General features: G+C 37.8%; 1 protein-coding gene across 1 annotated transcript; it reads left to right on the forward strand.

Moving 5' to 3' along the window:
- The first annotated feature begins 7,286 nt into the window (after positions 1 to 7,286).
- On the forward strand, positions 7,287 to 9,741 carry LOC139861753 (L-type lectin-domain containing receptor kinase S.4). Its single transcript, XM_071850257.1, has one exon. The coding sequence runs from the start codon at positions 7,493 to 7,495 to the stop codon at positions 9,524 to 9,526; it is 2,034 nt and encodes a 677-aa protein (XP_071706358.1). The 5' UTR covers positions 7,287 to 7,492; the 3' UTR covers positions 9,527 to 9,741.
- The last annotated feature ends 3,035 nt before the right edge of the window (positions 9,742 to 12,776 follow it).

Below are 12,776 nucleotides of genomic sequence, written 5' to 3' on the forward strand. Positions count from 1 at the left end.
CCCGTTATCCAACCGAATACGCAAGAATTTTTTTTATTTTTTTACAAATAATAAAACGAGTTTTACGACACCGGGCCCACATCGGCCGTTTTACGACTTTCGTACATAATACAAGTTTTCGACCACATGATTTTAACACAAAATAAAGACCGAGCATGGCGATTGGGGATATGCTGCCCAATCCTAATCAATCCAAAGCACGTCTTCTAAAGCAACCTACGCGAGTCCACTAGTTCCCACGCTTACCCGAGCCACCGCATCCATGCAAATCTATAAAAAAAATGTAAACAACGAGAGCGTAACCTAACGCTTAGTGAGTGAGAATATACTACATACATATATATACATAAAATGAATACGCATCGCCAACACACAAATAGTAAACACATACCGCAATTCGAGCATAACTAAGCAATGTTATACCTAACGTACCACCAAGTCAAATATGTAAGATTAGCAACAACATACAATAAGTATATATACGCATATACGAGAATACAACCGATAATACAACAAGGTTAACCCCTTATCCTTAAACCCATGAAGATTGGCCGAACAACCCGAGCCTTAGTGAATTCGCACAACCCGAGATTCACTTCCTTTACCACTTCAACAACCGAGGTTGGCCGAACTACCCGTGCCTTAGTGAATTCGTACTACCCGAGATTCACTACCTCATCAATAAGATGACCGAATAACCCGAGTCATCATGAATCCGCACTACCCGAGATTCGCTACCTCATCAAAACCCACATCATCGGGGTTACTCAACCGTAACTCAATACCAATCCCACTACATCGGGATTATATAACTCCATATCACAAGTCCATGTGATAACGTACACACGAAGTGTGCACCTCGCCAAAGGTGGTCAACCAACACACAACCGTGCGAATTGGACTTATTACACAAGCCCATCAAATCCACCTATATATGAAGTGAGTTCTATAACCGAGAACCACTTCACCCGACCCGCACCCATCCTACACATACATATGCACATAGGATATTAACACTCACCTTATCGTCTTGATGAATGCAATCGAAAAAATCTGCAACACGTCAATGGAAAGTACCTATTCCATTATCACAAATCAAGCAACACAATTAGGGTGGATTTACAAACTAACTCAATTCGACACTTAGTGCAATTTCGACCAATTGCTCTTCCAAGCACAAACCGCGCCCAAACTAATGAATAATCATTAACACTAGTGACAATGGTCCTAGTATGTCAATTTAACCCAATCATAAGTGTTAAACACTTATCATTCTCAAAATCACCCATAAACCCTAATTTTGACTCATTTCAAAATTAGTCTTTCAAATACACTAAAATGGATTCCAACACTTTCATAATCACCAAACCTAGTGATTAAACCCAGTTACAAGTCCTAAATCATGGCCAAATCGGTTTCCAAACCAAAACCCACCAACAACAACAATAAACCCGATTACTAGCAACACTAAACTCACTTCATGAGTTTAAATGGGTTTCTCAACAATTTAAGTTCAAACCCTAACTTGAATATCAAAATCAAACAATGAAATTCGGAGTTAGAACTTACCACAACAACCAAAACGTAGCTAGGAACGAGGTGAACAACTTTAACACTCGAGCTTTTGATCAATTCGAGCTTCTTCTTCTACAAAACCCCAATTCTCTCTCTAGAACTCTCTCTCTCTCTCTCTCTAAGATAGTTGAGAGTGTTTGTGGATGTGAAAGTGATCCAAAGTTGGATCCAAAGCAGCTGATATGGCTTCAGATCCGGCCTCAAGTGAAAAGACCAAAAAGTCCCTCATTTAAATCTAATTTGAAGACAGAAAACCATCACCAGGTGGTGTGCGCGGCGCGCGCCCATATCTATGCGCGGCGCGCACGATGCTCCGAACAGTCTGGCACCCTTTAAACTTACACCATGCTTCACACACTTTACGTACATCATTCTTACTCTATGTACAATAAATATTTGGGTCTTACAACTCTCCCCCACTTAGAATCGATCACGTCCTCGTGATCCTCGTCACTTAACCGATCGGACCCACACTCTATGGTCCTCAAACATACGTTCCAATCCGACTTATGCCACAATTATCATAAACTCGAAGATTATTCCATTTACCCGTTACACATATGCGCGCATTCCGGAACATGCAATGCACACAACATCCAAAATCTACCACAATCGCTTAACGTACGCGAAAACATCATGTTTCTTTCCAACTTCTCTAGGCAATCCTTCTCAATGAATCGCCTTTAACACTAAATCGTCATCCGTGATTTATTAAAATCCACAAATCCGAGCACTAAAACTCGCTCAATCCCTCTCACCGGGAAAAACTCAACCAATCTCGTACCGAAATATCATCCCATTAGCGTACCCTTACCAAGTACAATGCTAATAGCAACCAAGTCTCAACCTAAGGTCAACAACCCGAACGATGAAGACCGAACAAAATGAATCCTTACGGATTACACTTACCACTTAACATCCCTTGTAGTGCGCTACACGACCAATACGCAACTATCATAAAATCGTAAGCAAACGACTAAATCCGCTAGCGTCCCAAACGAATATGGCAACACTAAACCCAAGGTGTACAAAATCGGCTATTGTCACACCCGTAACAACATGTGAGCGAAATACGGCTATCGCATCACTAATCACACCAAGATGACCGAAACAACCCGAGCCTAAACATATATGGAGGATGGTCGAAACAACCCGAACCTTAGTGAATTCATAACAACCCGAAATTTCAGCAACCCAATCCATATTTCCTACAACGAAATGACCGCACAACCCGAGTCATTGTGAATACGCGCAAACTGATATTCACTACCTCCACCACATAGTATAACCGAGGATGACCGTGCAAACCGAGCCTTAGTAAATCCGAACAACCCGACATTCACTACCTAAAACTATGAGTCCAACCAAAAGGGACAATCGTACTACCCGAAATATTGTGAATACGAACAACCTGATATTCACGTCCCACAACACAACACATGAATGGTACTCTCATTCTGATAACGTAATATCATGCCGGTACAACACTACTCCCAAGGTGAAGTTAGCGGACCGAGTCAACGGCCATAACCCACCAATCACATACGCTCTTTTGGCCTCAATCAACGGGTAGTGTAACATCGCGCACTGCTACACCATAGTGAATCCTAACGGGATACACTAACCATCCATCCCAAACAACAAGTATATACACATACTTAGAAACATTCTACTCACTTGGAATCTTTGCACACGCATCATACGTACGCGTACATCACGCCATCATAATCGAGCAAGAACCACCTATATCGCACATAGGCACAAAACAATAGTTCTCTAGAAGAAAATTATTCGTTCGTTAACCGAAAAAAATCACTCCCAACAAAGTTATTTATTTAACCTCTTTTTTTCTTTCCTTTTTTCTTACCTTTATTTTTTTAATGTTTAATTTCCCGGCCGTTCATTGTTTTTTTAGACGACTGATTAAATGACTATTAAACGACCAAAATCACCACGCAGCTAAACATGAGTTTTTTATCCTTGTTAAATCCGTTTGAAAAGCGTGATAAATTATCATTATATCCATTCATTAGTTATTAGCTAGTAACAATTAAATGACACCTTTTATTATGATCTGTAAATGTAAATTTGATTGTTAGCAAATGCATAGTTTAGTACGTGGCAATCAATTTGATTTTGAATGTGTAATACGAGTAATGTGAAAAAAGGTTGACCAATTTATGGATCATAGTCACAAAAGAAAGCTGTCTTCATTGTTTACTCGGTTTGCCATTTTTAATTTGGCCTTTACTGTATTTGTTTTTGGATCATCCAATAGTAGTGGAGTAGTATCTAAAAAGGTATAACAACAAAAATCATTTATATCGTGCTTATTATTCGTGGTATCATATTAACTTATATTTTAATTTTAATTTAGTTATTTAGTTATTAGTTATAGCTTATCTTATGTCACATCAAACAATAATGTATTTTTAAAACATGCCTCAGACCATATCGTGACGGACCATTTTTCAGAGCAGACGAGACTAGTACAACTAAGTTATAATCATCCTTTTTTAACTGAAATCCAAAACTAATTGCTTGAGTCTTACTAATATTCTTCTAATTGTTCACCCAAAAACATACTGTATGAATATTGTAGGGCCAGATTGGCCCACAAAAATGAATATTTGGTCCAAAAACCTGATTGACCCACCAAAATGAAAATCGGGTCCAAAAAAGAGGCTTTGCCCTGTTACGATGTGATCATTGTAATTTTAGAAAAACTTTTAACCACGTTTAAATGCACATGGATATATACACATTATTGTACTATGTTAGGGGGGGACTCGGGACATCCACTATGGTCATGTAGTTAGGATGACGTGTCACCTATCTGTCGGTTACATTTTAAAGCAACGGTCCAAACCATCAAATTGCAATAATTGTACATTTGTAAGTGTTGTGTTGATGCCATATGAAGTTTTTTAGATGTCCATGATACTAAACATTAAATTAATTTGTTTTTTTTTCCGGCAAAAAAAGACATTTTATTAAAACAACCCAATATCTTCATCAAAATAATGAAGGCCATCGGAAAAGGTTACAAGAAATGGAAACATGAAAAGAAGAAAATACATATAACAAAGATCATATTAACAAAGTAGAAACGAGTTATGCTCCCATACGTAAGCTTGTAATCCGTGCACTATCTTGAGATTTGTCGCCCAAAGAAAAACTTTTAGCTTGATGTTCCGCACAATAATTGACCGACAAGTAACTTTGCCATTGAAAATGAAGTCGTTTCTAGCCATCCAATGGCCTAAATTGTAGCGGGCCCGATCAATTTCCAAAATTTCGAAGCCTTAATGTCCAGTCCATAGAACCAATCAAAAGAAAAATCGACAATAGACCTCAGGATAACCTAACGAATACTCCACCACCGGAATAAATCCGACCAAATAGAAGAAGACCAATTGCAATGGAGTAATAAATGATCGATGGTTTCTATCTTGACCATACACCAAACACATAACGTGGAAACATTAGAGGGCAAAATATGCCTACTAGCGAGCACGTCCTTAACGGGAATACTTTTTCTAATAGCGAGCCAATGAAAGACCATAATCTTGGATAGAACATTATTACCTCAAACAACTTTAGGCCAGCGGGAGGTGAGATGTCATTTGCTTGGACCAAAATCCTAACAGCATCGGCAACAGTGAACAAATCAGTTGGGCTGACATTAAATTAATTTGTTATAAACTAAAGTAACTATCTGTACTGTACGATTCTTTAATTTTGTACTCCAAAAGTCCAAAGTAACTTTGAAGGTATTCAGTTGTTAATGAAAGCGGCAAGTCAAACTTTACTTATTTTGGTTCATATTATTATCATTACTTTTTTAGTAAATGTTATTAGTATATTATGTCGACAAATTATATTTTACTACGAGTACTACTAAGAGTGCAATATAGAAATTTATTATATTTTTTGATCGATTTATATCAACTAATGTGAAAATTTACGTAAACGAAAGAGTTAACATTAAGTTCGAAGTGAGATATATAAACAATAAGCTAGTGTAATTTTTTAATTACTATTCATCCAATGTGCAAGGATCAAATGAACTTTTTAATTGAGAGATCTCTAGGAACTTGACATTTGAACAAAAAGGATTCACGGTCTAACAATATTAAGTGTAGTCAAACAATTTTAAAAATGCATCTGAAATCATGTTTCGTTCTTTATTTTGTTCTACACTCTGTTTTATGGATGAGATCGGTACAGGTACCATACCATACCGATACCGAAAATCCTGATACCGAAAATAAGAAAAATCGAGAACCGAATACCGTACCGAATACCGAAATCGGTACCAGTACGGTACCAGTATCGGTACCGGTATCGTACCTTATGGTCCCGAAAAATTTATTTTTTATATAATTTTCACTATTCGTATTATATGCTATTCGGTGTTCGGAATTTTTTTATATATTTTTCACTATTCGGTACTTTAGTATTATCAAATATATATGTTAAAAGTTAAAATGATAATAAGATGTAGTTTTCACCATTCGATATTGTACCTACCGGGTACAAATTAATAAATTTGGTACCCATATAATAAGCTATTACCTACAAATCAATAAATTTGGTACCAATACCGATTTCCCGAAAAAGATACCGGTACCGTACCGTACCTTACTGAAACCGAAAATGCCAAATTCAAGGAACCGAAACCGATACCAAATACCGACCGGTACCGTTTTCGGTACCTGTTCGGTTTCGGTATTTCGGTAATTTTGCTCATCCCTACTCTGTTTTACATTGTGTATTCAAACAATTTAGTGTCTGATCAAACAATTTTGTGTATGTTCGAACATGTTTCGTTCTACGTTTATGTTCTACACCTTTTATGTTTGAAAAAAAAATTAATTTGAATAAAAAACGTTGAACTCGAACAAAAAAGTTGATTCGAACAAAGTTGAATCAAACTAAAAATGTGTTAACTATTTTGTATTCTACAATTTTGTTCTACATCTCTGAATTCGAACAAAAAAACGATCAATTCGAATAAAAATTGGAATGTAGAACAAAAATGAATTCTATACATCATTTTTTGTTCGACCATAGCCGAAAATGTTCGACCGCTTCAATATTGTTCGACCGTATGAGTTCTGAGAGTTCTGTCCAAATTCCAAATTAAAGTTCTCATGAGATCTTCACTCTCCATCCAATATTATAATGATAAATAATCATTATCATTATTCATAGTTATTTTTTATTATAAATATTTAATATTATCATAGAAAGTAGAAACGTTGTTGAAAAAACATAGTAAAACTAATGGACAACATAAAATGATCGCCTAAAATAAAAGTTAGGGAGTATGAATCACTAACCAGCAACCAAATTCATGAACAAATAGAGTAATAAAACTAGAAAAAAATAATTATATTAGTTGGTTGAGTGCTAATGACTCATACATTTTACTTAAAGCTTGAGAGTTCAATTTCGTGAGGTGTAAATATTGCACACAAGAATATTTTCTTGATCTTGAAATATACTCAATGTTGCCTTTCGCATATTGTATTGCGGGGGCAGCGGGGAGGAGGGGTTTTACCGGCTATGTCTTTGGATTGGTTTAGATTTCTTTCAGAGCAGCAGTTAAATGCGGGTTATGTAATTGCAGAAGATGATCGCGTGAGAAACATAAAAAGAAAAATATCCCACCCTTCCATTGCCTAACCCCAAATAATAGAGTACATCAAAAACACTGAAACATAAAAGCACTTCACCCACCATCACTCCTTTATTCTCACTACTTTCTTCTACAACCAATTGAATAGTACACATGCTATAATTCATCTAAACACTATATAATCTACAATTCTTCATACATATTATTTTATTATGATATTATGATTTTGATATACACATACAATCTACTATATTCACTATACAAAACCATAACATGTTTGTTCTTTTAATTTTTACTACTCTCTTTACACCATCTTCATCATTCTCCTTCATCTTCAATGGATTCAAAAACTTAAACTCCGAGAACATAACCATGAACGGAGTCGCCGATATCACTTCAAACGGCATCCTCCAGCTCACCGACTACACTCCTAATATTCCTCCTAGCTTGATCGGTCACGCGTTTTACCCTGATCCAGTCCGTTTCAAGAACCCGAACACTGAACCACCCGTATCATTTTCTACCTCTTTCGTATTCGCCATTAAACCGGGAACCAAAATTCACGGTGGCCATGGCTTGGCTTTTACTATTTCACCCTCGAAAGTTCTCGCCGGAGCTCAACCCAATCAATATCTTGGATTATTCAATGTTACCAATAACGGCAAACCAACTAACCACCTGTTTGCCGTTGAGTTTGATACAGTTACAGATTTGGAATACAATGATATAAATAATAACCATGTTGGCATAGATATCAACAGCTTGATATCGATAAATTCAACCAACGCAGGCTATTACGTTGATGGGAATTCAACAAAACAGGATCTTAATTTAAAAAGTGCGAAAAAGATTCAAGCTTGGATAGACTATGATGGCCGAAAACCGGAATTAAATGTCACAATTTCAATGTTTTCAAAGAAACCAAACACCCCCATTTTGTCGGTTCCTGTGAACCTGTCATTGGTTTTTCAAGATTTCATGTATGTCGGGTTTTCGGCCTCAACGGGCGTGCTTGCCAGCTCGCATTATATCTTCAGTTGGAGCTTTAATATGAGTGGAAAGGCTCAATCTTTTGATCTTAATAAGCTTCCATCAGTACCAGGAACTAAAAAGAATCAAAAAAGAATTGTAATTGGTGTTTCAATTGGTGCATTTTTAACTGTTGCAATTGTAGGAGTAGTTGGAGTTGTTTCAGTGATCAAGAAATTCAAGAATCTTGATGATGAGATTGAAGAATGGGAGCTTGATATAGGGCCACATAGATATTCATACAAGGAGTTAAAGAAGGCTACAAAAGGTTTCAAAAAAGACGAATTACTCGGGTCTGGTGGATTCGGAAGTGTTTACAAAGGGGTTTTGCCTAATTCGAAAACGGACGTTGCAGTTAAGCGTATTTCAAATGAATCACACGAGGGTATGAGAACGTTTATATCCGAGATCTCGACTATTGGTCGACTTAGGCATAGAAACTTGGTTCAATTGTTAGGTTGGTGTAGAAAGAAAGAAGATTTATTGCTTGTGTATGATTTCATGGCTAATGGTAGCTTAGATAAGTATATATATGATGATACTAAACTTGTATTAACATGGGAACAACGGTTTAAGATTATAAAAGACGTAGCTCGCGGATTATTGTATTTACATGAAGAATGGGATCAAACTGTGCTTCATAGAGACATTAAAGCAGGTAATGTGTTGTTAGATTCGGAATTAAACGGACGGTTAGGTGATTTCGGGTTGGCTAAGTTGTGCGAACATGGATCAAACTCGAGCACAACTAAAGTGGTGGGTACGTTAGGTTATTTGGCTCCCGAGTTGACTCGAACAGGTAAGCCCACAACAAACTCGGATGTGTTTGCTTTCGGAGCTTTGTTGTTAGAGGTGGTTTGTGGACGAAGACCAACCGAGCCGAAAGCGGAACCCGAGGAGCTTATTTTGGTAGATTGGGTGTGGGATAAGTGGACGGAGGACGCGGTTTTTGAGGTGGTTGATTCGAAGCTTAAAGGAGAATTTGATGAAGTGGAGGTTTTGATGGTTATAAAGTTAGGGTTGATGTGTTCTAACAATGCACCTTCGGCTCGTCCTGCTATGAAACAGGTCGTTAGGTACCTGGAACGGGAGGTTGCGTTGCCGGAAAGATTGGTTCCACCATGTAACGGCGGTCAAAAAGGTAGTCAAAGGTGGGAGTTTGAGGATTATGTGCATTCTTATCCGTCTTCGTCTATTTTAGATAACGTAAGCAACTCGTCGGTGGGTGTTGAGGAAGAATTTGTTGATGTTGAAGCAGGTTTGAGTTCACGGCTCTAAATTAAGAAATTAATTTTTGCAATTGTTGGTCTTGTTTTATTTTTGTTTATTATTTTTCAAGCTTTTAGTTATGTAGATTGCTGCCTGTAACTAATCAAGTAACTGTTCTAGTTAAAAGCTTAGAATCATAGATTATATCTACTCTGTAATCTTAGAGAGTCTTTTAAGAATGAAAAGGAACAAAAGAAGCTAACAAAGCTTACCTATTTGTTGTACATTAGGCTCACCATTTTCATCTTCGTTATCTTTCAATCCATCAAAAATCTCATGATCATTAAATGCTGCACGGAGAAGACATTGAATTCCAGCTCACAAAATTTGTAGTTTATCTATAATCATGAGGCCGTAAACTATCAAAAATCACGGAAAAAGTGTTATCGTGTAAGTTCATCAAGTGCTTCAGTATCATCAACTTGAGGTCATAAAACCATGATGTTACCTAATGGTGGATCAACTGTCAGCCAATCGGACCAAAGGGGTATAGCCTAGCGGTATGTGTGGATCATTTGTCGACGACACTCAGCTATGAGGATGAATGGGTGAAATATGATTAGACTAATTTAGCTTAAAAACAACAGGTTACTATCAATAAATTAAAAACCAACTAGTTCAACATACCAGGAAATAACTAAATAAGGTATCTCAGTAGCATCAACTTAAGACACCGACCAAGTAGATAGTTCTACGCCTCTGCCAAATGAACGAAAAGCTACCTATAATATAAAGATCCCTCACTGCAAACTTAGATATAACGAAAATCTTCAGTTTAGGACTCATCCAAGCTAGACAATGTTTCTTTAACGATTTTATCTTGGATTGTAGTGTCAGGAACCAGCCTTTGCACACAATCATAGACTAACGATCTAATATAAAGATGTATATCATCTTCGGTGCTGTAAAAGAACTTTGGATTAAGATTAAATCTTGCAGTATGAACTTTGGATCTATTATGTTCCAATAAACCATATAATCTATCTAATCAATATCTATCTTAATTCCCGGTTTCCTTTTACCACTAACAATTCTAAAAAAGCATACCTTCTCATCATATTCAAAATGACGCAATGATTATAAATAAATCTTGATATTGACCTCCCTTGTTCAAGTATCATACTTATCAATTCAAGTTCTCTAAAATCCTCTAAAATCAAATCCACGTAATGTGTTGCATATTGATAGTTTCCAGCCATAATCCAGCTTCACCTTCTAGATGCCGTAATTAAGATTTGTTTCTAGATATTCAAAGAAGGAAACCTTGACAACTCATACGGAAGTAGCAAACTTGAACACGATGACGGCCGCCAACTTCCGCCAACCTTCCTCGTTCACACCATTCACCGCCATAGAATTTTTACTATAAATAGAGGTGCAAACCTCAGTTGTAAATCATCCCAAAATCACTCAGAGAAGTGTAATCACAACCTAGATAGTGTGTGTGAGTTTGAGAGTTTTTTTGTAAGAGTTTTTGTAATACTCTGTAAATCTATTCTTGTGAGTAATAGAGTTGTTTTTCTCTCAAATTTATATCTCTCAATGTCCAGGCGATCCTCTCTTCCTAATAAGTGGTATCAAGAGCTTGGTTAGAGACGTTAGTTGAGTTTTTGGGTCTTCTGAAGTTCCCTCAAAATCCAATTTTGAGTGTACCATTGGATTCGTCTCGTCGAACCGAGTCCAACGCAAAAAACGGCGACTTAAACGGAGTTATAACGAGCCCAGAAAACGCGGTCAAAGTTTGGTCAACTCGCTGGAATCTCGCTGGAGAAGATGACCGGTGCCGGAATTTTCGCCGGAGAAGACGATCACTGTAGCAATTCACTGTAGCAGCTGGCGGCACTGTAGCAAGTTACTGCAGCATTACTGTAGCAAGTCCCTTAGCAGTACTGTAGCAATTCTGAAATTTTACAATTTGGTCCCTGAAATTTTCAGAATTTCATTTTTGGTCCCTGAAAGTTTAGAAAATTATAATTTTGCCCCATAAGTGGAATTTAAGCCGCGAAGTGTCTATTCCACCATTTTCAACCGTTCCGGACGCAACGGTAATCTCTGTTTTCTACAATTCAACCTCGTTTGTGTTGAAAAATTATTTGTAAGGTGGTAATGTCCATAGAAGAGTCAACATCATCTTCGGGAGCTATGATTATGCTCACAGCCACAAACTACACGCTGTGGAAACCTCGGATGGAAGATCTCCTCAGCTGTAAGGATTTGTTCGATCCTATTGAATTAAAGGGTATAAACCCTGATTCTGCCAAAGAGCAAGAGTGGAAGAAATCAAACCGAAAAACTATTGGTCAGATCCGTCAATGGATTGATCATAGTGTCTTCCACCATGTTGCACAAGAGACAGACGCATATGTCCTCTGGAAAAAGTTGGAGGACATGTACCAGGCAAAGACTGCTCGGAATAAAGCCCTGCTGATGAGGCGTTTAGTCAACATGAAGCTCAAAAGTGGAATTTCAGTTGCCGAGCATACCAGTGAGTTCCAGAGCTTGGTCAACCAGTTATCGTCTGTAGAGATGCCGCTTGGAGATGAAGTTCAGGCGCTACTGCTACTTAGTTCCCTTCCCGATAGTTGGGAAACGCTGGTAGTAACACTCAGCAACTCAGCCCCGAATGGCAAACTTACCATGTCAATGGTCAAGGATGCCCTATTCAGTGAAGAGGCAAGGAGAAAGGACATGGGCACAGATCAGACCCATGCCTTTGTCACAGAGAATCGGGAGAGACAGCGAATGAGTAGCAGAAATAAATAGAGAGGCAGAAGCAAGAGCAGGAGCAGGTCAGCTGATGACAGAAAACCAACATATAAATGTCATCATTGTGGATTAGAGGGACATATGAAGAAGAACTGCTATAGATTAAAAGAGGAACAAGGTCAAAGCAGTTCACAGCCGAAGAATAAGGGTGGAGAAACATTAGTTGCTATCACAGGTGATGCAGCTTATTGTTCAACCCATGATGAGACATGCCTTCACGTCTCACGAGAAGACACAGAATGGGTGGTAGATACTGCAGCTTCCTACCACATGACTCCATACAAGGAATACTTCACAACATACAAAGCTGGAGACTTTGGAGCTGTGAAGATGGGAAATTCCAGTTCCGCTGAGATTGTCGGAATTGGTGATGTCAAGATAAAGACAAGTTCCGGGAGCACAATCACTTTGAAGGATGTCCGCCATGTGCCAGATCTTCGGCTGAATTTACTTTCCGGAGTAGCTCTCGATAAACAGGGCTATGATAGTCATT

This window comes from Rutidosis leptorrhynchoides, chromosome 8, assembly GCF_046630445.1.
Source record: "Rutidosis leptorrhynchoides isolate AG116_Rl617_1_P2 chromosome 8, CSIRO_AGI_Rlap_v1, whole genome shotgun sequence".
In the NCBI taxonomy this organism is placed as follows: Eukaryota; Viridiplantae; Streptophyta; class Magnoliopsida; order Asterales; family Asteraceae; genus Rutidosis; species Rutidosis leptorrhynchoides.

Excerpts from the sequence above, each read along its gene's own strand:
- LOC139861753 (XM_071850257.1), top strand. The coding sequence starts at position 7,493 with ATGTTTGTTCTTTTAATTTTTACTACTCTCTTTACACCATCTTCATCA.